This window comes from Martes martes (genome assembly GCF_963455335.1).
Source record: "Martes martes genome assembly, chromosome: 10".
NCBI lineage: Eukaryota > Metazoa > Chordata > Mammalia > Carnivora > Mustelidae > Martes > Martes martes.
Genome location: NC_137898.1, coordinates 32,778,763 through 32,806,571, shown reverse-complemented (window position 1 = coordinate 32,806,571; position 27,809 = coordinate 32,778,763). Strand labels below are relative to the sequence as shown.

Here is a 27,809-nt window from a genome sequence, read left to right as displayed (position 1 = left end):
AAAAAAAGGGAAGTTGTTACAAAACATACAAGTACGGGAAAAAAACTGGTTTGCCTTAGGCAAAATGCACGATTCCCATGATAAACAGATGACCTGTTTTCAAGGTCTTGATTTCAGGTCAACTCCACAGATTAGGGGCAGTTGTCAGTCAGACTCCTAATCACTGGACTGAAATATATATTTCACGCTTCTATTCAATGATTGTTGACTCCAAATAGGACCAATAAATAAGCATTTTACAAAGGAATTAAAACAATATACTTTCTAATGCCTCCGTTTCTAGAGAAAAATATAGGAAACCCAAATCCTTTAAGTCAAGCTGAAAGTGAAACTGATGTTTTTCCTATGTTAGATATGAGAATTTACTACTGTCAATGCAAATGACAACTGAAGGCAGCCGGATAGATTATAACATTGGTGTCAGAGGATCAGAAATACTCACTCTGAGCTCCATGCATCTCCACCCTGAAAAAAACACGGGAGACTTATATAAGTTACCCTTTTTAAAGCCAAATATTTGGTCAAGTTTAAATACATGGTCTCAGAATGAACGGATGATGACGAGGGAGCACAGACTTCTTGGAGAAGCACCAACTAAGAGAGTACTGAATCCTTGCAAGCTCAACTTTCATTCATTCACTCAACAAGAACTTGAAGAGGGTCTAGAATGTGCCTAGTACCGTGATAGGTGATCTGGATAGAGGCAGGCGAAAAGAAAGAAAACTACAAAGACAGGGTAGCTGCTTTCATAGCCTAGTGGAAGACAGTCATTTCACAAATAATTTAAAATACAATAATTTAAAAAAACATTTATGGGGGTGCCTGGGTGGCTCAGTCAGTTGAGTGTCTGACTCTTGGTTTCAGTTCAGGTCATGATCTCAGGGTGCCGGGATAGAGCCCCACCAGTGGCTCTCCACTCAGCAGGGCTTGTCTTCTTCTCCCTCCTACCCCTCCCCCAACTCACACACTCTCTCCCTCTCAAATAAATAAATCTTTAAAAAATAAATTAATAAAAATGCATTTATGATACGTGGAGCCAAAGAAAAGCATCACTTGCAGGTACTCTGAATACAGAGCTTTCTCAATTTATAATGGCGTTACCTCCCAATAAACCCATCATAGATTGGAAATATCCTAAGTCAAAAGTGCATTTAATACATCTAACCTGAGGAACATCATAGCTTAACCCAGCCCACCTTAACCATGCTCACAACACATTAGCCTACATCTGGGACAAAATCATGTAACGCAAAGCTTATCTTATAATAAAATGCTGACCAGCTCACGCAATTTACTGAATACTGTACTGGAAGCCAGAAACAGATTGGTTGTATGGGTACAGAAGGGTTTTGAGTGTATTGGTTGCTGACTTTCCTGATTGCATACTGACTGGGAGCTGCGGCTGCCACTGCCTGGCATCGCCAAAGGGGGCTGAATTCTGTATTGCTAATCCAGAAAAAGAACCTAATTCAAGTACAGTTTCTACTGAATATCATTTTTGCACCATGGGGAAGCCGAAAAATCTCACGTCGACTCGCTGTAAGCCAGGGACTATCTATACATATAAAGGTACACACAATGGGGGGGGGGAGGGGGAGGGTGGCTGTCAACATCATTCCGAACCTCAAACCTCAAAGTTTAGGACCAGCCTGATGCTCTCCCCACACCTCTTCAAGTATCACTCACTTGAAATAAATTAAAAACAAGAAATCCAGGAGGTGTGCCTAGAAAGTTGGATTTACGACGTGTCTTCCCTTCAATGTCAGCACCAAACACTGACAGGATCGAAGACCTTGGGAAAAATCGGTGGACAGATCACCAAAGCTGGCACTAACTGCTGCCAAATGTCTGGCTGGCACCAGTGTACAGACTAAATTGGCCATAAAAACCTCACTGTAGTCCTTGCTCCTCTCAAAGGAAATCATTTCGCGATTCCCAATGAGGCTTACCCAGGGGCCAGTCTTAGGGGGAGGCCTTGAATTTTGAGCTTAACTCAATTGCACGGTTTAGGGCAAGAGTTTCATGTTTCAGATGTGCAGTCAGGTAATCTGATCCCATCAGAGTTTTAATGGCTTCTAAAAAATCCAAAGTGTTAAATCCTTTTCCCAGCCTCCCCCAGAGCGGTCTGAGCCTGTTTTTTTTTTTCCCAACCTCCATTCTCCTCCCCCCAGTCTCCTATTTTTCATACTCAAACTGTTACTAAGTCTAAGACACTAATTTAACACACATTTCTTAATCCTCAAGTCTGATTGTAATCTGTGTGCTAAAAGTGCATACATATCTAATGTACTCCCTTAAAAAAGCACTGAGGGAAAAAAAGGATCATGGGATAGGTAGAAAGGGTGCTGAGCACTATTATCCTGATTCCTTAAAAGCCTGGGGAGAACATTCTCCAGTTCTGGGGAAACCGAAGGCAGCAGACCCTAGTATATCCCACAGCTCCAGTAAAGGCACATCTCGGAGTCACACTGTCTCAGGCAGCATGCCTGGAGTGGAGAGAACAGTCGATTAAGTCCGTGCCCCGGGCTATCATTAAATTCACACAGACTCAGTCTCTCCAATCCAGTGTGGGAGTCCCCTGGGAGACAGCCCAGCCCTAGAAACTTTAAAAGCAGGAGGAAACAAAAACAGAAACTTCTCAACAAGAGTCAAACAGACACACCGCATTTAAGGGCATCAGAAAAAAGTTACAGCAATGATCGGCCACGTGCAACCGTGAAGACTGCAGCAACTCAAGGGTTAATGTTGGGGCTGAGGTCGCAATGAACAACATTACTGACAATAATAGCTACCACACATTGAGCTTTGAGAAGCTGTGCCACGTGCTTTACTAAGCACCAAGCATCCTCTAACAGAAACTTCACTGTTACCTAGTGGAGTAAAGCTAAGCACCCACAGTAAAGCTAAGGCATCAGTAGTAGAGAATATACCGGAACACATGCAAGAGGCATGGGGGTGTAGAGACAGACAGGCATATTTGGGGGAGGGGTGGAGAGATTTTCAAATGCCATATATAAATATAAATATAAATATATAAAAATATGTGTGTGTGTGTGTGTGTGTGTGTGTGTGTGTGTATGCCTAGATTTCTGCCAGGCAACAACCACTCTCCTTCTGAGTTCTCCCCTCCAAAATATATGCATTCATTCTTCCTGTCGCTCACGTTCTTCTGTTTACGGCTTTATTAAGATATTGAGTCCAGCAGTGGCTCCTGCAGCCCGTGGCACAGCACCTCGCAAAACAGCACTGTTTGTTTATAAGGTGACACAACCTTCCCCGCAGAGTGTGGGGGCATGACTAAAATCCACTAATGGCCAGAAAGCTCATTTTAATTCTACACTTAACAAAATAAACACCTCATAAAGGCAGGTAAGCAGAAGCTACTTTTCACCCTGGACTGCTTTGTCTTAATAACCTTTGAAAGGAAGGAACGGACTGCAGGGAACAGGCTCTCACACAGGCAGAACACAATTATGGCACAAAGAGAGCATGATAAAAGCAAAACCCCTTATGCAAAGTTAAATGATCTTTTTCCTTGAAAGGAAGGGGGGAGGAGGACCTCTCCCAAATACAAACCATTGCTAAATTGCAACGGTTCTTTCGCTGCAAATTCTGGCTGCATTAGTGGGATCTACAAGCCTGTCTGAAAAACCAGGGCATTCGATTTCCCTGAAACCAATTCCCAAAAGGGCTGATTTTTTTCCCCCTTTTGTCCACAGAAAATGAAGCTCCACTTACATGTTGGAGGAAATATTTCAAAACATTCCCTTTTTCCTCAAAGTGCAGAATTTATGGTAACAGATAATTAACAACAAATGACAAACAATCTGAGCAGTAAAGGTCCCAGTTTGGTTGCCAAGATGATGGTATCAAATTCCAAGATAAACAGTGGAGCGTGCCGACTGCCATTAACGTCCAGGGGTCGAGATGGAGAGATGCAAAACAGACCAGGCATCCGCCATGGAGGGGCACAACATGGCGCAAACCACCCCCCACGGGGTTATTATTTCCCTTCTGAGTCCTCAAGAGTGTCGGTGGGGGTGGGACAGGGCTCACTCCACAGTACTAACAGACACCCAAGCCTTTATATCCCACATAGGGAAAACATTAATCTCCTTTGAACTGCATTATGGAAGAATGAGGAATTGATATCCTTCAGGAGTTAACACCTCCTTCCTGGTTTGTTCTTCCCAAAGATTTACACTCCCCATCTTCTTTTCTCTGAGTTTGTGGAGTCAAAATAGGTTTCAGTGCTACCAGTTGTGCCCAGACTGTGAGGGTTAAGAACAGAGTGAAAACAAGTTAACCTGTAAAAGTTGGAATTTGAGCACAGCATATGGTAAGTCTCCCGGATACTACCAGATGGCCAACCTTGGGAAATCGCAATTTCAAGATATTCTTACATTTCTCAAAAGCCAGTTCATCGTTTGTTATCTGTCAAACAGATTTTTTTTTAAATATTGAAATACAAACCTAAAGTTTGAGTTACCTAAAAGGGCCTAACAAAGTGTCCTTCTCAGAGACCAGAACAGGTCAATGTACCAAAAATTGCTAGTCTGATCCTTTCAAGGGCTGGATTCATTGGTCTGTGGGGTTGGTATGTGTAACCCAAAAAGTTAAGGTACAATTTGTCTTATCTCCTTGTAAGGTTCATCTTGACTGATGTTTAAGGACGCTGACACTCTCCTGGTATAACAGTCAAGCCCAAGACCAGGAACATCATAACTGCAAGAAAGTGTTATGAGCGAATGTATTTACCTCCTAGTCTGTCTGTCTCTGTCTCTTTCTCTCTTCTTTCCTCCCTCCCTCTCTCTTTCTCCTTCACACATATTCCCATTTCTCCTCTTCATAAAACACACATCTCCTCATTACCTTCCTTGCCCACCGAGACAGGACCAGTATGCAAAAGTTGGTAATATTTTTTAAAGTGGAATATGTTAAGGGCACCTGGGTGGCTCAGTGGGTTAAAGCCTCTGCCTTCGGCTCAGGTCGTGATCCCAGGGTCCTGGGATCGAGCCTCACATAGGGCTCTCTGCTCAGCCGGGAGCCCGCTTCCTCCTCTCTCTCTCTCTCTCTCTCTCTCTCTCTGCCTGCCTCTCTGCCTACTTGTGATCTCTGGCTGTCAAATAAGTAAATAAAATCTTTAAAAAAAATGGAATATGTTAAACATAAGGTAAAACCAAGAGCGATGGGCATGATATTTGTGATTTTAAAAATTTTAAGTAGTATCTAGTGCAGTCTGATAGGCTTCTGTAATGATCTTTGAAGTCTTAAGGCAAAGCAAAATAAAACAAAAAGAAAACTATTTTCCAAAACTCAGGACTAAGATAGAGCTCGTATGCTGTCTATGTCATAGCAAAAGGCTAAATCAGGAAATTAGGGAAACATACTGAAGTTGCTTAGCTGGTAGAAGACTTAATTTTTCTCTTGATTTTGGTTTTAAGTCCTTGTGCAAAACACATTTTGAACTAAGTGTGCAATATGTAAACGGTTTGAAACTTGGTCTGTGGCCCAAATACCTAAAACCAAATACCACAAGTAAGCCACTTTTCTCAGCCAATCAGTATAAATGCCAAAATAGCCCACCACAGGATGGGAACAGATATTTTTCCAATCCAAGAATTATCAAATCTTTGAGCTGGAAGGTTTCAGAAGCTTTCTGCACAAAGAAATAAATGGGCTTGAGTAGAGTCTGTGTTATGGCAATCTTTCAAGGAAGCCACTACCAATAGAGGGACTAAGAATGGTTTAATTCTCACTTGGCATTTTAAAGCTCAGTAATATCAAGTGCTGAACATTTACCTGCTTGCTTTATTAATGGTACTAGTTTTTCTTTGTCTTTCCTTTTTTTTCAACTGGTATCAAGAGCTTTACTATTTAATATAAAACTGCACAAAAAATTAAACCCACTAGAGGGGCTTACAGTCTTGATTTGTGGTAAAGAGGAAAATATGGAAAGCTTGCAAAAATGCATTTTCTTACATACGTTTTGCCCTTCTACAGGGACAGAAATTGAAGAAAAAAAAATCTCCACAACAAAACAGAATAAAAATATGCAGGCCCAAATACTGCAAGGGCCAATAAATCCAACAGTTTCCTCTTTGCAGAGTTCGCGTTTCTACAGACAAAGCCTCCAAGTGTACTTCCATTTAAAAAAAAAGGGGGGGGGCCAGACTAACATGGTGGTCTGCAAAAGAGGGGAAATTTTGTTCCTACTGATATTGAAATAAAAGTTAAATCATGCCAGGATGGCTACTGAAACGTTTAGTTTCCAGCATCCTGTAGAAGTCTAAAAAGGGGGAAAAAACAGGGAATGACAGAGCTGAAGAAAAACCTGAAAAGGAAGAAAAACAAGCTGATGGACAGATCTTCTGAGACTCAGCGAACTTCTTTTCCTTTCTGGAAATAATTCAGAACTACCAACAGTTTGCTGTACAACACGTGGTAGATTCAGTGACCTGGGCTTTGTTTTGATATCTTAAAATCTACACCTTCACAAGCTCTAAAGTCTCAGAATTAAAATGAAAAATGTCTCAAATACAGACTCCCAGCTGCATTACTTCCTAGTTAGCCATTTTGTGTGTTTTCCTCAAAACATCTCCATGAAGGAAGTTTAAAAAAAATAATAATAACAAAAACTGTACTGAGAGCAGGCGATAGATTCAATCCATAAGGAGAAGTGTTTTGACGGTTTCCCAGTTTCAGGATGTGTCTATCCATTGACTATGGCCACAGTTTCCCTATGAATCTTTATCTCTATAAATGTAGGGAAGTATTTCAGAATTTAAAATCCAGGCATACCATCGTAGATGGACTTACTTTGTCAAAATTCTTTACCCTCCCTCAAAGTCAAGTAACCAAAAAACAAACAAACAAAAGATTACTACACAGTTATGCAACATACAGCCAGGGTTCTAAGAACTAACCCCCATATGGACCAAAAAATTCTAATTTTAGGTTGCCTTTTTAATGCTCGAATGCAAACAAAGGAATCTACAGAATAAGAAAAAAGTCAGCTCTAAAATGAAGTCAAACTGTCACGGACCACAAGACCAGTACCCCCAGGGAGTGTATAGGAAAAAGAACTTATTTTAAAAAAAGAAATGAGAGAGGAAAAGAAAAATACTCTGTGTTTACATATAAGTGCAAACGAAAAGAGCCGTTCAGCATCCCCACCATGAATTTCAGATTGAAAACATTAGCAAAAATTATGGCCATGCTAATGCGCAGGCCAGTGATAAATTTGTAATGAGAACGAGTGGCTTACCAAGAGAAAAAAAAAATGTTTAGAATGTTTTTTCAAACAGCTAATGCAGCCTTAGCTCCAGAGCAAAGGATGAATTTCTACCTTGTCCATAAAGTGCAACTTGACAGAGCCCCAAGCATTCCCTCACTCGTTGATATCAGTCTTCCTCTGGGTGAGAGTTAGGGGTTCATTTCTCTTCTCCCCCTCCACCACATCCCCATGACGCCTCACCATTATACCCTCTTCCTACAGCATACCACTAATGATGAGGGATTTATATTCTTAATTTCAAACAGACCTGGAGATAAGATAAGCACCAGGAGAAATCCGAAACTGCTGGAGTGGGAGGCAATGATGTTAAAAGGGCACCAGGTTCTTGGTGAGGAACATGAAATTCAGAGAAGCCCAATGTACTAATGACCATAGACCTACTTAGTGACCAGGACAGCACTAGAATCCAGATTCTCTGAAACACTATCAAGTATTTACGTACTTATTTCCGGATACTGTGTATTCTCATGGCTTCCAAAAATGCATCTAAAAAGGCTTCTTAACTAATTTCCCTTCAGGTATAGGACTAGAAAGGAGACAACCTCTATGGCACTGCTCCCACCTTCCCATACGTGAGCAAGTGGAATTATACTGAACCAAAAAATAGCCTTTGGCCTATTCCTTGGTTACAACGTAAAATAGAAGGAAGTGCCCCCCCAAAGAAGGCAGGCCCAAAGAAAGAAGATTTACATTTGTGGGAGCCTTCAGTGCAAATCTTGCAGACAAGGCAGCAAGACACTTACAGACAAATTACATTATTATCATTCTTAAAAAAAAAAAGGTTTTTGTCATAAAAGTATTACATAGCTGTTATAATAAGAATTCAAATTATATAAAAAAGGTATATAAAACAAAAAGTGAAAGGTCTCTATCCACCCCAACTCCCTCCCCCAAATTCATTCTCTAAATAATCACCAGTAATGTTGGTTATTTATTTTTCTACACACTTTTGTATTTCTTTAACCAAAGGCACCATCCCGTAACTCTCTTGCGTAACTCCATCTTTGTACCTAAGGATGCCTAATACAGACCTGATATAAACATTTACTTGCCAGCACGAGAAATGAAACTTCAGATCACACACACAAATGAAGTCCTATAAGAATCTGACGTGGAATGATCACCAAGCTACCCTAAAAGCTTCAGATCATTTTTGATTCAGAACATCCAAGCAAATACTGACCAGATACTTTATAATGCAATAAGGAGTAAGGAGAACACAAGCTAGACTTGTCAGGTCTCACACAACAAGAAATTCAGAAAGGAAGATGTTAATACTGATGTTACCAGCTGGACACAAGACCATGTGGAAAAGATCAAAAATATTATCACAGCATTTATTTATCAAGTGCTATATCTTTCAGACACTATATGTCATATGCTTTATCTCACTTAATACTCACAACTATCTTAAAGGATCATTCAACCCATTCTACAGATGAGAAGACTCAATAAGTTGTCCATCATTGCTCAGCCAAGCTAGTAACTGGCAGGATCAACACTTGTATAGAGATCTCTGATTCTAGACCACATTCTCAGCTATCATATGAATATTATCCTCATTCCCTAGCCAAAGCTGTGGCCCTTTGCACTCAATCCTGGTTAATTATAGTTAATTCTTGATGCTTCTGTTTTAACCACTACCATAGGAGGGGAGCCCAAGACACTGATGAAGGTACAAGACCCTGAGAACAGCCCACAAGGAATAACCAGGCTACACTCAGTTCACTGCAGTCCTTCTCCCCACGGGACTGTTACTAGTAAGGAGTAACTGAACTAAGTGAGATAATCCCAGGCTGTTTATGACCTTGACAGGAACCAAGAAGTCAGTACATCTGCCAACGCTGATGGTCAAATATCCTACCCAGAAGAGTTTGCTGGGAATGGTTCCTTGAAGAAGACAGGACAAAACTTACCAGTGATTTTCTTATTCATTCATTTTTACTGCCCTGATTTTCAAAGTAAATTGAGACAGCTTAGAATAAAAAAATGCAGTATCAATAAAGCAATCATTAATAACAGCTAACATGTATTGAGTATAAGCTATGTACTAAGAACTCCTCTAAGAATTTTACAAGTAATACTGTTTTAACCTTCACAGCAACCTTTTGAGATAGGCCCTACTTTTATCGCCCACATTTTACAAATGGAAAAAGAAAACAGAGAACTTAATACATTTCTTCATGGTTGGTTACACAGCTAGTAAGTGGTGCGAACCAGGCTTTAAATCTAACAATCTTTTCCACTGGAGAGGTCAACCACTATGCTATGCTTCTCCTAAAACAAGTCTAAAAGAACAACAGCACAGTAATATTCCACAAGTGTTGACAACTGAAGACAAAGACAAACAAAGGCACTAAAACCGAAAATAAAATTTGATATGAGCTTCCCAGCAACCAATCCTTAAAGAAGAAGGTGAGAAATTAACCTCAGCAGGGCAATCAACCATCCTGGTTAGCAGAGGACTATGGGTCTCCCAGAACACAGGACTTTCAGGGCAAAAGCTGAGATGGCTGGATGTCCTGCTGAAAAGGGTTTTATGATATTTTATTAGGCCTCACATAATAAAAAATACACAAAATCTTTATGGTGCTTTCAAATCCACATTGGCTCCTTCAGCAACTCCTCCCACCAACATTAAAAATACTAAACAATTCTCTCAACACTCTCCTTGGGAAAAAAGAAGGAATTGTGTTAAAATGAAACACCGTTAATTGTTGGTTTTCAATCATCACATCTATCACCATGTTCAAGAGTCTGGGTAAGAGGAACACACAAATTCTCAGCTAAATTCTTCCCTATGAACTCCAGTTGTGCTTTCATTTTCTTTCCCAAGGTCATTTAAAGTTGCTTTCTTTAAAAAAAAAAAAAATCTTCCTTTAGATCTTGCCATTTGTGACAACATGAATGGACCTAGAGGGTATTATACTACGTGCAGTAAGTTAGACAGAAAAAGACAAATACCATACAATTTCACTTCTATATATATACATGGAATCTAAAAAACAAAAACAAACAAAACAAATGGATAAACAAACAAGAAAAGCAGAAACAGACCCACAAATACACAACATAAGGTATAGACTTGTCCAATCACTATGTTGTACACCTGAAACTAAAGTAACATTGTGTGTCAACTATACTTCAATTAAAGAAAAAAATCTTCCCTATGTCACAGGCAGAGATGCAGGCCAGTGGTTCTTAGAAAGCTTGGTGGCAGCCTTGTCAGAACTCATGGGAGAAACCAAACCAACACCAAGTAGTAAATCTCCTAAAGTCACTTGAAACAAGAGTTCTGAAATCAATGATGAGCTGGATGAAGATGCGGACCAAGTTTTATGTATCTGTATTCCCCCTCTAGCAACCCCTTGCAAATAACTGTTGTCTTAATTGCAATCTTAATCCAGTATGTCAGAGCTAAAAAGATCCATAACTGTCATTTGGTGCAAATGTGTACAAATGAGTAAACTAAGGAATGGAGAAGACAAGTAAATTGCCCAAGGTGGGTCACAGAATTGACATGAGACTAACTGAATTAAATGGCAAATGAGCTATTCCTTAATTAAGGCAAGAAAACCCTATACTAGGTTGTGTGAAAGAAAACAATGGATCACTTAAGGCACCAGGATTTTAATTTCAATTCAGGTGACCCATAATGGGTCTTCACAGACCTCAGTTGTAAGTGAAAAAGGAAAGGAAACATAGTCAGGATCCCATGTAAAATAATGAGCAACTATTCAAGGAGAAAAGACAAAATATTTTTAGGGAGAGGAACAAACCTCTGGTGTAACATGAGAATTTCAGAACGACCAAAGAAATTTTAGACTAAATATTTTATGGATATTTTCCAGTCAATTTAAGTTTCTGTTTAGACTAGGCACATTTCTTTTTTTTTAAACTATAAAAGAAACATAACATGATCACATTTAACCAAGATACCTGAATGCCTAGTATGGGCCAGTCACTGTGCTAGGGCAACAAGCAAGGAAAAGTCAAACCAAGGAAAAGGTGAGCCAGCTGCTCAACAAGACACACACACCTTCATACAAACACTCAGAATATTGAGACAGAACAGAAAAATTCCATTGAACTTCTCCAAATCTCAATCACAATATCTCATCTCAGTGCATAGTCAAATCATTGGATTAATCCATCAATCCATCAATCGGTGTTTCTGAACACCTTTTACCTGCTCAATCCTTCCAAGAAACAAAGGACAGAGAGATAATACATCCAAGTGGTATGGGCTGAAGTAGGGACTAGGGGTGTTGTGCTGGGGAGTGGGGCACAGCCAGTTTGGACAGGGAGAGAGAGAAGTTTTATAGGTGGAAAGAGACCTGAACTGACTTGAGGCATCTGATGAGCATTCAGTGAGCAGAGCATAAGTGTGCTTCTCACACCTCAGCACTAAAAGCAATGCCAAAAAGACAGAGACGGCCAAGATGTGCTCAGGAGATAGTGAGCCAACCTGCAAGCAACTGGAGCAAAGGGTTCTAGAATAAGCCCCCCCCTAGGTGATGAAGGTGAAAGGGCCAGCTGCACCCAGAAAGTGGGAGAGTGCTTACTCCAACCTGGGAAGTCTAGTGAGGGACTATAGAGCTGTCCAAGCTACCACTGCAAACCTCACTTTGCAAGACTTTTTTTTTTCCCCCCTCCAAAAAGGGTATGTAATTTGATCCTTCGATTTTTTTCATGGCTAGATCTAAGCAGATTAGTTCTAAGGTTACATGATTTTTTAAATATCTCTGTTCCCAGTTCACCAACAGAATCCTAGGGCCATGAACAAGTGAAAACTTAAGGTGATATTCCCTATCGGTCATCCTCCATTCCTCTCAGGAATCTGAGGCAAAACATACTCTCTTTTGCCTGAAAGGAAACAGAATTCACAAAGTTCCTTGTGATTCCTTAATACAAAACGTCACACTGGCAGAACAGAGCTAAAGGTATCCCAAGTACAGCTTGCACAAATTCTATAACGTATTTGAAGAAAAAGAAATCATTAGAGGCAGAAGAATAAAAGGAAAATTTGAAATGAACACAGACTTATTGTTCAGAAAAGCCATTTTAACAAAGGAAAATCGTATTCACCTTAAAAACTTTCCCTTAAAATCATGTTAACAGTCCTCCATAATCATGAATAAATTGATTTAAGGAAAGTATAAAATTCTTCAAAATAGTTTAGCACTAACCATTCACAAAGATTTCTTTCCCATTTTTTTCTCTTTTTTTCCAGAAATCCCATCATAGATAATTCAGTGACTATAGAATATACTTGCAAAGTAACATCCTAGTATTTATACTAATACCTAGGCAGTCAAGAGAGATCTTTTTGTTTCATTAGTGTTTCCAAATTTGGGCGGGGGGTGGGTTGTATGTGTATGGGGGAGGGGAATCCTACTATTTTTTAAATGCTCAAATAAAACAAATACCAAAAAAGAACTTGTGACTTAGACATCCCCGAGTTCAGTTTTGCCAGGAATGGAAAAAACAGTCAACAGAGCCTTAACCTCCTTTCTCTCTTGACTATACAATGGTGTTCAAAGAGGTTTAGTCCTACTATGAAAGACTCATGTTAGACATTGGAAGGGTCTAATAGAGAATGAGCACCAGGCATTGAATCAACTAGGGAGATGGTGACCTTTTGCCCCTTCTGCTCAAAGCCCAGCACATCCTGTAGCAGAGGAACAGAAAGAAGCTGGTGTGCATGCAGGTGCTGCAAAATCCTGGCCTCTGGATTTCTCCCACACTCTGTTCCTTAAACAGTTTAAAACTGAAACATGACTTCAATAGTATTAGGGAGTGAGAGAAAAGTACAATTCCTGGAACCAACTGTTCCACTGTCCCTTAATCCTTTGTTCCCCATATTGTTTGAGTCCTGCAGCATGCAGCACACGTTCCACGAGCAACAGGCAAGACAATGGATTTAGCAGTGGCTGGACAATTAGTCCCAATTAGGCCTATTTCCCAGCTGAATGTAAAGGGGTAGTGGGGTGAGGTGTGGTTGGGGGGGGGGGAACTGCAGAAATTTTAAAGAAATATTTCCTCAGGGAGGCAAACAATACAGGTAAAGCAAACTGAACCAGGGGTCAGGAGACTCTGCAAAGTCACTGTGTGACACCGGGCAAATACCTTAACCTCTCTGTTGTTATCCACAAAATGTGGGCAACAGACCACCACTCCCTAGATCTGGTGATCTAATGTCAAACTGTGGTTGAAAGTATGCTGAAAAATCTGAAAAAGTTACAGAGATGCAGGGTATTCCTCTGAACTGTATTTGGAAGCACGGATACCCATCTGTTTTACCAATCATATACCTTTTTATTCTCCCTAGCAGAAGTCATTAGAGACTTTCTTATTTTATTTCTATTTTCTTGATTGCTAATTTCTTTTAAGTTCATGAGTGATACTTACATATGTACATGTGGCGGCTGGAATCTGCTCTGGTTGATGTTGTAGTGCGTGAATGCCTGGGTGGGGTTTGAGCTGTACTCATCCACCGTTATGGTAACTTTGCCTTGAGAAGGAATCCCATGAGCCATCCTTCCTCCCTATAGGCATGAGCAATTCACAACTTTCCGGAGCAAAGGATAGAAGCAGGCATGGTGTGTTTCAGCCAACCTCTGAACCCAAGGATCTACTCATCAATACCACTGTGCGTTTCTGGAAAAAAAAAAAATTATAAAATGAGAACAAAGAAAAAGAAGGTGCTCTAAAAAATGTCAAATACAAAACCTGGACATGAAATGGGCGCAGGAAAAATCTTAACATGTGTCGTTGCCTCGTGAACACAACCTTTCCCAACACTCTACCCTGCATGCACCTCGGAATGGACCCTGCACTCCATAGTACATTGCTGGCTGCTAGCAAATCACTTCCATGGCGTTCCAACTAAGATTTCCTCTTTAATTATAATTACGGCACTTAACATGAATTACGGAAGGGGCATATCCACAGTTGCCATGGTGTCTAACTATAAATGGTTTGTGCTCGAAGTGGAGAATCTTCCAAACTTGCCGTGCTAATTAGAATGCTTGGTCTGAACAAAGTTGATGTCGTAGAATAACGTGGAATCTCAATGCTTAACACAGCCATAGAACACGATGACAAATATAAGTTTAAAATGCTACACTTACAATAGATACCTGTGTATAACTATAATACACACATAATATATGCACATGTTACACACAATTTTTTCTTTCACAAGCAATTCCCCAAATACATAGGTACTCAGCGCCTGGTCTACATATGTATTCCACTCTGGCCAAGAATCTTATGGTAAGGCAAATCCTTCTTGCTAAATGTAATTATGATTTCTTCAAACACTCTAGTCACGCGGAAGAAAGTCAAACACATCCAGGCTTGGACCACTACTTGGATGCATTCATTATGGCCCCGCTTAGAGCTCAAAGAGAGCCCCGAAAGGGGGCGGCCATTACGTCGACCACCTCATTCTTGCTTGGTGCTGTATAATTCTCAGTAACTGGTTTCATTCTTTCAAAATTTCCATTAGTTTTGATTATTCTGATAAATGTCAATATATTATTTGCTGCACTGGGTTGAGAAATGAGGATGTTTATTTTTATGGTAGGTATGCAAAGAGAGCAAATCCCTGCACTGAGAGCTATTGGAACTCCTCCATGCAACAGAGAAGAAAAGGGTAGCATCCTCCTTGAGTAACCCTCGGGTAACCCACGCTCTTTACTTGAAGTGCTCTGCATCAGAATATGTTTACCATGTGCACCATTAAGCTCCAGGAATCTTAACTGTTATCTCAAATAAAAATATTTAGAATAATAAGATTAGCTTTAGATTTGGCATGAAACACCTTAGATATCAGGCAAAAGGCAGATGGCCTGCCATAGGCCATTTATTTTATTATTTTACAACCCGGGGGTTGTGTAGTCCTCCATATGCTAGCTGGGCTAAGAAATTCCACAGCGTTCTACTCAAATCATTGCCTTCTTCCTATTAGCAAAGCAAGCTAAATGACACCCACCTTGCCTTCGTTCCTAATGCACAGCGCCACTGCCAAGAGATGAATCCCTGGTGTTCTGGCATTTTAAACAAAGTGTCACTTTGGGTTCTCTTTCTTCTTCCCGACTTCATGGGAGGTAGGAGTCCTTTAAGCACTAGTTGATAGACAACCAGGCCAGTAGGATTAACTAAATTAAAATCTCTCCCTGCTCCTTTGATGCAAGATATCTATAAGAACTGCTTACAAATCATAATGTAGCAGTTTTCATACCAAGTTTGCAGCTGTTTCCTTAATTTCCCCCACAATTATATTTTACTGTTATTTTGCATAACAGTAAAACACAACACCTGCTTCAAATTGCAGTCCTGTTCTAAGTACTGTAATTCTCTTTTGAGACACAAAGTACCGAGACACTACTGAAGCGCAAAACTGCATAATTGCGCCACGCTGAAAAGTAAATACAAATGAAAACATCTTCCTGTTATAGAAATGGCTGTCATTAAAAAGAATGTTAGCCATCAAAGCACAGAGGGAAAAAAAATACACATTTTCAGACCGCGAGAACTTAGTGTTTGCATAAATTAAAGAGTGGTGTAAATTACATGGCAATTCTTGTGTTCCTGCCATCAATGTCTATTGTGTGAGATACACAGCATTAAGAAGCGGAGGAGACAAAATTCATGTCTACACCACAGTGACCTCTCTGTAACCATCTCTGCACTCTGCGCCAGAAAAAGGTTTAAATGTTTCTGGAGTAAACTCACCAATTAAACTAAGCGAAAGAGCCTAGAAATAAAATTTCCACACCTATTATGTAAATATCTATGCAGTGACTTAGAGTACTTATTAGATCCTCCCATTTGAAGCAGAGAAGAGAACGTAGAAGGTGATCAATTCACACTCCTCAATGGTCCAGTCTATCCTGAAGTCCAAGTCGGATTGCCTTTTCTATCAAGTGAACATCTGTGCCTCTTTGCACCTTTGCCCCAGCAAGACAAACAGAACATCTTTTCATCAGCAAGCACAGACCCCTGTAACTCTGAAGGGCTAAATGGGTGGCTGACACCTCATTTGAATTCATCTTCACCATGTTCTCTTTCAAATGTTTTATCGAAAAGAGTGCACCTGCAGTGTCTACCTTCTTTAATCTGGAGTCCTTTGAAGAAACTGTTGGACTGAGGCAGAGAGCTTCAAAACTTTCACAGGAACCTTTACAGGGAAGTCAAGAAAAGGCTTATTTTTTAAAATACTATGTTCACCCCGACTCAGATATTAAACACCAACACATGGAAAAGGCGGGTTTGTTGTTTTTTTTTCTCCTAGCAAACTCTCAAAGAGAGGGGACAATGGCTCCTCCTCTACCTGTGAAATTTGGGAAAAGCTTTAAACAAGACAGAGTGATACACTATCCTAAAACTATCCAGAAGCTGATTTACCTTGCTTCACATATTTAGGCACTAAAATCTTCCAAATGTTCAGATTTTGGAGCATCTCATTCTCATTACCCTTACGTCGCTTTTTACATATAATATTTAAAGAGACCAGTATTCTTTCTTTTAATTTTCATTTTATATTTCAGCACATTTGCTCCACAAAACAAAGGAACTTGGTACTAAATGCCAGGAATCCTAAAGGAAAATCTAAAAGGGACTTACATTGCCAAACATTCATGCTGGTGCTAGTTTGATTTTCGCTTAAAAAAAAAAAAATCATGTGGGCTCATTTTGCATTTCCTAGACAGCAATCGCGTCTCCCGTCCCTTAAACAGTGCAACTCGCAATGTTCTTTTTCAGGAATCTGGCTGGAAAACCTTTTAAAAGTCTGCTGGCAATGAAAGGATTAAAAGCTGAGGAATTAAATAACTGTCTCCACCTCCTAGACATCAGAAGTCCAATTTACCAAAAGTTTCAAAGCAACAACTGATGACCTCCCTACCCGAGCTCGCTCGGCATAGCCTATGAGAAAGGAGCCCGTGATTTCCTCGTTTAAACAAGGATGCTCATTTTATTCACCAGCCCTCAGAAGATCGCCCGACCGCCAGGCCGGACTTTGGAACTCGCCTGCTCCAAACTCCACCAAATTTCGCTCTCTCCTCCCTCTGCCGCACGGATCGAGTGATTTCTCAGCTCACGCCCCTACTCTTGTATGCCCACCTCCAGTTACTCATCCCTGTATCCCGGAGCGATGCCTACTAGCCTTCTCAGAGGCGTCTCCGCCAGGGTTTTGAGAGGGATGCACAAAGTTCCACGTGCCTCTGTCCACAGAGCGCCCACCCCCCCCCTCGCCGCACTTACACCTGAACTTGTCTCCAGCACTGCGGACACCCGCCTGGCACATTCTTTCGGAGAGAAAGGGCAGGACTTTTCTCCTGCGCCTCTGGCAACGCGTAGAGCCTATATATGGTGGGGCGGGGGGCGCGGAATTCTCTACTTTGGATTGGTTTGTTTGTTTTAAATCTAGGGTGGGCAGTTAGGGGGGGTGTCCTTTAGCAACTACACACACACACACACACACACACACTCATTCACTCTCTCTCTCTCCTCTCTCTCTCTCTCGCCCTGCCCTCCCGGCTCACGGCCGGCTCGTCCGGGCTACAGCTCCCCCTTCCTTCCTGGAGCACCAGCTCGCCTTACTCGCTCAGTCCCCCGTTGCCACCACCGTCGCCTCCGCTGCTGCCGCCGCTGCTGGCACTGCTGGAGCTGGCGCTCGCGGCCCGGGGCTCCGCTGGGCGCCTGTCTTTCTTTCTCTCTCTCTCCCCCAGCCCCGGATTGATTGATGACCACCGGCGGCCAATGGCTCTGACACCGCGCCATCCTCGCTCGAGCATCACAGCCCCACGCCCCCGACGTCAGCCTCGCGGGCGCATTGGCATCCCCGAACCCTCAGAGCGGAGCCCGCGCCCGGAGCCGCCACCGCCGCCTCCCCGCTCTCTGCCCCGGAGCTGCCGGGCTGCTTTCCTGGAGCGGCGGAGAAAGGAAGGGAGGGAGCCAGCGAGCGTTAGAAGGGGGTGTGGAGGTCACGGATTTCCCCCCTCTTTAGAAATCTTTTCTTTCTCTTAAAAGTTTTGTTTGTTTTTTTCCACCCTGACCTGTTTGTGTTTGTTTGCAGCATCTAAATCAATTACACATTTGCATGACCCGCATTTGCACTGAATTTGGGGTACGTTGGGGGAGGGGTTAGTAAATGTTCTCTGAATCTACCCCACCGGGGCATCCTTAATTTCTTGCTGGTGGATTCTAACTCCCTCCGCGATCTCCAGAAAAATGCCCCCTTCATCTCCTAGGCCGCAAAACCCCGGAATTCAAAGGCTTTAAAAAGATAACCCTGTTCCGTGTAAATAGCAAAGAAACTCCTTCTCTGGAGAAGAAATCGGGCGGCAACGGTTACTTTTTCTCCCCGCTCGTACCCCCGCCGCCCTGCCCGGGTCGCGGCTCGCTCCGCAGGCTGCGATCGTGAAGAGACCGGAGGCGGCAGGGGACAGCGAGGTTGGGGCGCGGGGACACGGTGAGAAAAAGCCCCGCGCGGGAGCTGCGCGCGCGCGGGCGGCCCCGGGGGCGACAGCGGAGCGCAGCCCAAGCACAAAGCTGCGCGGCGCCTTCCCGGCCACCGCACCTCGCTCGGGCCGCCTCGGGCGCCCGGGGCTCGGGCCAACACAATGCACCCGGGCCTAGGCCGGGGCGGTTCGAACACATAACCCCGGGACTTTCTAGTAAACAGCTCGCCTAGCCCTCGTCCCCACCCCCATCCCCGCCGCCCAGCTTTCGCTGATGCCCCTCACGGACACCCCCTTCACCCCTCCTAAGAAATCCCGGCAGAGAAGGGAGCTGGAGGTGGGGACCCCCGAGAGGTCGGGGGCTTAGGACTAGGGGGAGGGGGAGGGGAGATGAGCAGAGGGGCGAGATGGGGAGTGGGAGGGAGACAGCTCCGGAAAAAGAATTTGCTTTCGCTCTGGGGTAGAAAATACGCCCTCCTCGGGTTCCGAATTGCCCGGGAAGCGCCCGCTCGTGCGAACGTCAGGAGCACCAGGGCAGCCGCGGTCCGCAGCCTCCAAGCCCCTCGCACGCGCCTCTGACAAGGCACCTCTCACCCGGGCTCCGCTTTGTGTGTGCATTTTTTTTTTCCCTTCCTCTCGCGCGCGGCACCGGGCGCCCGGCCGCCTCCTCCCCCTCCCCCGCCCTCCGCCTCCCTTCCCGGGGCGGATTACCTTTCCCGGGCTGCGCTCCGGGTCCCGGGGATGCCTTCAGCGCCCAACGAGCAGGCGATCCATCGCGGAGCGGCCCGAGCCGGAGGGAGGCGTGCGGGGGGCGCGCGGGGGCGGCGAGGGGCGCGGGCGGGCCAGAACCTTCGACCCCGGAGGTCCCGCCGCGGGCTGGGGCGGGGGGCCGGGGGGCGCGGCACGAGAGGGAGGCGGGGGTGGGGGGGGGAAGGACCCGAGCAGCCTCGTTCTGGGGAGAGAGCGAGCGAAGGGGCGAGGAGAGGGAGCGAGGGCGCGGCGAGCCAGAGGGAGCGCGAGCGGTGCAGTGACAGGGACTGCCACTGGGGTCAAAGGAGCACAGCTCCAGGAAGCAGGGCGGCTGAGGCGCCGCTCCGTGCGCGCTCCCCGGCGGGACCCCGCGCCCCCGCGCGCCCCTCCTGCAGCCCGGGCCCGCTGGAACCCCCACCCGCGCCCCGAGGCCCCGGGGTTGCAAGAGGAGGAGGGAGCTGAGGGCGAGGCCGGCAGCCTGCTGGTGCTCTCGGGTCAAGCAGGCAGCAGGAAGCTGAGCCGCAAGTTCATCATCAGGAGTGTGATCAGCGTAGAAATGATAGGGGACCGGGGAGGGGGGCTGCTGCGGAGCCCCAGAAAAAGGAAGGGAGTTTTCCCTCCAAATGGGCGTCTTCTGCAGAGAGAACACCCAGGCCCCCCCCATCCACCGACCTGCCTGGCGCTGTCTGGAGTCCTGGCACAGCTCCAGGGCGCCGAGCTCGCCTCGGGGGCAAGGGGAGCGGCTCGGGCACGGGGCTCAAACCGGGGAAGGCGACCCTGGGTCCTCTCCCATCTGCTGAGCTTAGGCTTTCCTGGGGGAGAGCTGTGCTCTCTTTCCTCAAGCCTTTCAACTAGCCAGATAGGCACGCACACACACACACCTTTCTCTCTGCAATGTTGTGCCTGAGAAAGAAAAGGCCAATCCAGATGATAATTTTTTTCACCTCCGCGAATTAAGGCAGGTTCAGAATAGGGGGGTGAGAAGGGCCAAAGACTCTAATTGTTCCCATTTTTGTTTTGGGAGCACATATCCCCCTGCCCCCCAAAAAAGAAGCACTTCAAAAACATTTTAAAAATCAAAGTTGGTCCTCTGTTTTCTGCTACTTTCGATAATGGCAAAAAAGACTTTCAGGATTGTATGCAAACAACCTAAGGAAAGGAAAAGCTGCTGAAATGCTAGAAGACAGAAGACAAGGAAGAGAAGGCTTTTAGAAAACTTGGTTGACGGGGCCCTGTGTAAAAGACGAGGTGGGCCTGTGATGTTATGCCATTGTCAGAGCTGAAGGATTTGGACTGCAACCAGATCTAATTCCTTTCCAGGAGTGGGACAGAGATCATTCTCCAAAGGGAGATCCAATGGATGTGTGTGAGAGAGAGAGAGAGACGTGTGCTAAGTATACTATTTGACAACTGACTAGACATCCTGGCTGAAATTATATCCCCTAAAAATAAAAAGGAGCCATTTCAACCTGGTCTGTGGCCTCTGTGCTGAGACTAATTGGTTTCCAGGGTCTGGGGAGGAAGGGAAAGAGGCTGGTAGGAGCCCCTATAAAAAAAAGATCAAACGGAATTCGCTAGAAAATATTTCCCTTTTACAATGGGCTTTCCTGGCACTTGAATTTTAAGTAACCTATCTCTTATGCCTGAGCTGAAATGAAGGGAGAGATGGTGTTGCTAATAAATTTATTTTGTTGTACAGTAAGCCAGTGTGTCAGTACTTGTCAAATGTTCTGAGATCAAGAGGACAGTGATTCTCCTTGCCCAGCACAAATCACAGCAAGTGGCATTGACATTAAAGATGGCAAAGATGGGGCGGGTGGGGGGGCACCTTTAAATTTTGTTTTTGTTTTCCAGTGTAGCAGGAAATACTGACTAGAATCATGTTGTTGAAGAAATGCTTGGTTTTGTTTCCCTTCCTCTGAGTTAGCAGTGCACTCCTCTTATCTAAATGGTTTGAATTTTTTTACTGATTTGGGCTGATTTAATCAGTTTAAAAAAAAAAACACAAGTTAAATAATTTCTGTGGTTTTCTTCCTTTTTTTTTTAATAACTGGTAGTCAATCAAAACAGCCAAACTTAAATTCATGCATGAACCTGAATCTATATGTGTGCACACAGATAATAAGTAATAATGTGTTCTACCTAGTAGCACATGTTACACGATATTTAATGCTATACAAAACAAGTGAGTGATCCTTTCATCAACAAAGTTGATGAAAATTTGTATATCATTTTACTGAGTGGGGAAAAATTGAGGCAAAAAAAAAAGCTGCTTGAAATTTTAACTTGTAGCGTAGGAAGAAGTCATCCTCTTCTGTGTCCCTGATGATCAATTATCCACTGGGAGAAGTAGTGACCAAGTTGTATGAGGGCTATGAATTTTTATTTCTATTAGGTTACCAAAATAAAGAAAACCTGAGAAATAGCAGTAAATTTAAATAATAGTCAAGAACAAAAGGGACTCACTTTTCAAATAATTCTCATTACATGTATTTGAACATGTTGTGTTTTGTTAAATCATATTCTCCATCAGTATAGCTACCTACACTAAAAGCTTGTTTTAAAATGATTGGATGTGAACCATGTCTGTCCCCCGACATCAGCTTTGAAACATCGAGCCTCATTATAGCAAATTTGAAATGCTATAGGCTGGGACTTTTTTTTAAAAACATAAGTGAGCCTATAAGCTTCATTTTTTTGTCATTGTTAAATTCAATTTTTATTGTTCATAATGGAAAGTAAAAGAAGGCTAAAAATAAAATGCCAAGTTTATGATTGCCTTTATGCAAATATTACAAATTTTTCCCTTTAATGGAATGTAAATTTGGACCCTTTCTCCAGTGATTTCATCGAAGGAACTGGCAAATATGCTTCCTGATAGCCTCCTGCAATATCTTTTAAAATATCTTTTCAGAATGCATTTAGGGAAGAAAATGAGACAGTGGAGCGTGGGAGAACTTTAGGTGGAAGCTTGGAAAGTAGATGCTACTTCTCTTGAACGCTTAATACTTTATTTGGCATTAGCTCTCATTCTCCCTATGAGGACAGGTTTTCCAATACTTTAGGGACACGTGTATAACTTAAAACTTGGTTCAATCCTGTGGTTCTTCTTCAAGAAAAAAATTATCAAAACTATTGCATTTCACTGAATAATTTTATTGAAATTATGTACACCAATCTAACTCTACGAACAAACAGCAACTATTTTGCTCTTTTTTTTCTATTAAATTTTTCTGCATCTTTATCATTTTCCAGTAAAGCTTAAGATTATAAGTTATAAGAAATCAGAGCCTGCTGACAGAACTACTATTAAGGTGCAATTCAAAAAAATCTGAGCCAGTGAACACCCTCATTTTATTTTGAATTCCTATAGTTTTCATATTTTTTGACTCGTTTCAAATGTGGGTTGTTTTTTTATTTGTTTGTTTTTGTTTTGTTTTGTTTTTGCTATAAACTCCTCAAGTTTAAGAATATGCCCTTTAGGGCTGCCTGGGTGGCTCAGTTGGTTAAGCCACAGCCTTCTCCTCAGGTCATGATCCCGGAGTCCTGGGCTCGAATCCTGTATCCAGCTCCCAGCTCCAGCTCTGTGGGGAGTCTGCGTCTCCCTCTGACCTTCTCCCCTCTCATCCTCTCTCATTCTCTCTCTCAAATAAATAAAATCTTTAAAAAAAAAATTATGCCCTTTCTTCCTTTGTGTCCTTTGTTCCTATGTGCTGTGTACATAGTAGAAACTTGGAAATATTTATTAAATGACTGTATGGGTCAATAAATGAGAAAGTGAGTAAGAGAAAGCATGACAACTATACAATCAAGGAAAATCCATACCAGATATGCAGAAACGGAAGTGATGTCATGAGGCCAGTGTCAGAGGATAAGAGCTAAGACCTTACGGTGTTCAAATAGTACATTTAAAAGGGTTTGCTAATATTTTTATAAACATGAAATAATAAATAAGACTGTTTCAGAAATTGATTTTCTCATAAACTGAAGATTATCACGTATCACACCTGTTTAAAGTGAGCCTTTTAAAAAATACAGTAAGATGTAAAAACAAACAAAAAAATCCCTGAGTAAAATTTGTATCTTTAAATTCACAGAGATAATGGACCAAGATAATAGTCTCAAAACAAACTTATGTGATTAACCTGATTTTTTGATAGATCGTTTTAGAAGTTCTCAAAATAAATATATGTGTTTTGTCCTTTGTATTTAAAATTAACTTCTGGTTAACCAATATGAATGTTTACGAATGAGAAAGATTCAGGAGACTCTAGAACTGAGGAAATTTTGCTTCATAAAATAAATTTTTAAGACATTATCTTAGAAAGGCTAAGCTTTGCCAGCAGCTTAAATAATAAACATGGAGGGTGTGGAAATCTTTAAATTTTGCAAAACTCACCAATTACCATACTTACTAGCCAACATCTAGTGTGTATCAACAACTAAGACAAGTATTATTATACAATAATAATTTAAAAAATTAATTTAAAAATCTGACAAGATACTGAGCATGTGTTAGTGTGTTTTCCATTTTAACAGACTTGCATGATTTCTGTTATCAATTAATACTTGCCAAGTTTTTCCCCATATCATGGTCCCAATTCTGGAAAAATGGTAGAATTTAGTGGTACTTGGGACAGGCTTGTCAGTGGAAGAATATTCTCATGGAAGCGAAAGGCAAAGTATTCTCTTTTGAAAGATGGGTATGTGGAGGGGCGCCTGGGTGGCTCAGTGGGTTAAGCCTCTGCCTTCAGCTCAGGTCATGATCTCAGTGTCCTGGGATCGAGCCCCACATCTGGGCTCTCTGCTCAACGGGGAGCCTGCTTCCCTCTCACTCTCTGCCCTGTCCCCTGCCTACTTGTAATCTCTCTCTCTGTGTCAAATAAATAAAATCTTTAAAAAAAAAAAAAGAAAATAAAAAGAAAGATGGGTATGTGGAAAAACCATAATAACCTGATTAAAGAAAATGTTATGTGGGGGTTTTCAATTCTAATAATTCAATTTGACAAGCTAGTGTAAAATATATCGGCAGTTTGAGTAAGCAATACATAATGTAATTTTCCTTCTTATTAAAAACAAATGAGTGAATACATTTTTTAAAAACTGAATTTGAGAGACAAGCTGAATCTAAAACCCATATCTCTTTGTATTATTAATGTAATGGCTTGATTATTCAAAAGATATTTTTTAATCTTCGTACTAGGCAGAATATTTATACCATGCTGATGGTCTAAAGGTGCAAAAAGCAGAGTGTTCCTTCACATTATAAGGTACATAATCTCATGGGTGCTAGCAGTCCGATGTTAAATAATCAAACAAATAAATACAAATTATATCAATGAAAAGAAGAGGCACCTGGTGTAAAACACACGCATGCACACACACACACACACACACCAAACAAACCAAAAAAACTAACAAAAAAAACTAAGACCAAAAACAAAACATAAAATAAGACTTTTCTTCTCTGAGGTTGAGCGAAGATTTTCCTGATGGAGGAAAGAAATAGAAACACATCATAGGAAAGAGAAGCCCTGTGGGTGTTGCTAAGGGAGGAATCACATGGTGCCTGTGAGAAGGGTCTGGATCTGGATTGGTACACAGAGGCCAGGACCAAAGGGCCAGGCTAAAAACATCTGAAGGTCAGAGCTAAGGCTCTGTTTAAGATGTTTGACTTCATCCTGAGGGCAACCGGAAGCTGTTTAAGGATCTTAAGTAGAAAGGCTAACATGATTAGATTTGTGTTTTGAAAAGGTTGCTTTTCCCCCACCGTGGAGAATGGATTTTAGGGGGCGAGAGTGAACATTGGGAGGCCAGCTAGGGGTTATTGCTGGCATTGGGTTGAAGATGATGGTAGCCTTCAACAGCATGACAGTTTGGAGGAGACAAGACGCATGGAGGGACAGGAATGGATTCAAGATAATCTGAATAAATTTTACATAATAAAGACAAAGATGGCTAGAATATTGAAATACCGACAAGGCTGAGAGCCATACTTACCTAACGATATTTTTAAACTACCACAGAGATCCTAAAATTTTATCTGCCATCCAGTGTCCCACACCTACTTCTGACTCACACGTCTGGACTTGTCATTTCATATGAAGCGTTAAGTGCAGGAGGTAAGGGTATTTCCATCTTCCTATAAAGATTTTTAGATGCTACATCACTTCCATGTTTGTCCTCATTGGAACTAATTCACTTATATTTAAAACAATATTCTAAGGGAGTCTTCACAAGTGGCTGTTTTTTAAAGATTTTTTATTTATTTATTTGACAGAGAGAGATCACAGTAGGCAGAGAGGCAGGCAGAGAGAGAGAGAGAGGGAAGCAGGCTCCCTGCTGAGCAGAGAGCCCGATGCGGGACTCGATCCCAGGACCCTGGGATCATGACCTAAGCCGAAAGCAGAGGCTTTAACCCACTGAGCCACCCAGGCGCCCCACAAGTGGCTGTTTTTTAAGTGAAATCTTCAAAGAAAAAGATATGCTTTCAGAGGAAATGCATAGACACTGACTACAAATAAGAATATTCTTCTTTCAGCAAGGGATTATTCCATGTGGACCTGATCAATCTTCCCAAACCAATTGTAAGAAAGATATTGTAGTTGCTGGGTTTCTTCCTGGTACAAGCTGTGGCTCTGCTGGGCGACTCTGACTTCTAAGAAAAGATGCAATGGAAATGCAACAAATACAGACATTTCAGACTTCTATAATGACAACTATGTTTTCTAACTTCACCCCTTTCTTGGCATTTCTACATTTTAGAAGTTCCGTCAATTTCTTCTGTTCTCATGATTCCCCATAATGACCACCCCTAAAGAAATTAAAATCTGCCTACAATAGAACAGTTGAATAGCACATGGTTTAACTAGAAGCTAAAATAAAAGAAAGGTTGATTGGAGGGTAGTTTAAAAAAAAAACAAAACAGAGCACTATATCAAAATCCGTATTTCATGCTCAGTGCAGAAGGAACTTAAAAAAAGGATAATTTTTTTCATTTTCAGTTTGTTCCTTTTTCTATTCATTGTTTTGTGAAAATTTGGAAACTACAGAGAAGCAAAAGGAAAAAAATAAAAACTAGCTGTGATTTCATCATTCAGAAATATCATTATAAAATTTTGTTATATAACTTTTTAGTCAAATGTAGCTTACAAAAATGGAATAAAATTGGGAAGGCAGGTAAATGTATAGAGTGGTAGTTGAGAGAAAAACCCAGGTTGGAATCCCACCACTGGCTCTTAATACCTGTGTGACCTTGAATAAGTTCCTGAAACCCTCTGTGTCCTGGTTTCCTCATTTGTAAAAAGGAGATATTAAATATACCTGCTTCATAGAGTTGTTACAAGGATTAAATGTGTTAATATTTTTCAAGCACTTAGATTAATGCCTGATACATATCAAGCAATGATTATAAGCTTTGTACCCCATTTCTGATCTTTTTAATACAACATTAATACATAGTCATAAATAAATTAAACCCAGAAGTACATGAAGAAATAAAAGTTCCTCTTTTTCCTCTCTCATATCCCATCACCAGTGTAACTTATTCTTTCAAAGGAATAGAATACTATGAACATCTCTCATGTCATTAAACATCTTTCTATGGCTCTAGATACTAGAACTTTCATTTAAAAAAGTGTTATGTGCATGTTATAAGTTCAGAATATCCGACAGTCCATATTCCAACTCAAAACACTACACATATATTACAATCATGGAAGATTACTTTAAAAGATAGTCCCTTAAGGATTCAGTAGTCCTAAAACATATTAAGAAAATACTTCTGCTATTTTCATCTATGGGAATGATTGAATTGATCTTTGAAAAACCAAAATATTTAGAGTTTTATTTTCAGTTTACTAATTCCCTTTTTTGAAACATGAGCAATATTCCAAAAAGTAAAATTAAGGATTTTATGCCTTGCAAGCCAGTTTTGGGTTATTTATGCTGTTGAAATTCATAAGCAAAACAAATAAACTGATAGTTCATAGCGAAATGATGACCGGTTGAAATTTGAACTTTACCATCAGTTGTTGACACAACACTTTTTGCATACTTCAGAGTTGTCTAGAATATATAATGGGTCATAATCTGTAGCATTCATTTGCCAACAGGAGGCTCAAGATGTGATGGCAGGAACATGGGAAAGTTGTTATGGGAATTTAAGGGAGGGGGGATAAAAGAATTCTTTGGAACTTGGCAGCTCTATGGCAAATTGGATGGCTGCTGCTTTTCTACCAGCTGGGGTATGAAGTATATGGAAGTGTATATGGCCACTGTTTATTTTATCA

The 27,809-nt window shown here is 41.9% G+C and overlaps 1 protein-coding gene across 3 annotated transcripts in view; it reads right to left on the bottom strand.

The window, feature by feature from the left end:
* Window positions 1-19,813, bottom strand: part of MPPED2 (metallophosphoesterase domain containing 2) — a 172,595-nt gene extending 152,782 nt beyond the window's left edge. The window contains exons 1-2 of one of the 3 annotated variants that reach the window (XM_080815690.1): window positions 19,480-19,813; window positions 13,709-13,957 (exon numbers count right to left, since the gene is read on the bottom strand). In XM_080815690.1, coding sequence (XP_080671816.1) covers window positions 13,709-13,836 — 128 coding nt within the window. In that variant the 5' untranslated portion in view covers window positions 13,837-13,957; window positions 19,480-19,813. Of the gene's footprint in view, window positions 1-13,708; window positions 13,958-19,479 lie in introns of those variants that run through there. The other 2 variants (XM_080815692.1, XM_080815691.1) reach the window with 2 other exon arrangements.
* Window positions 19,814-27,809: the final 7,996 nt, after the last annotated feature.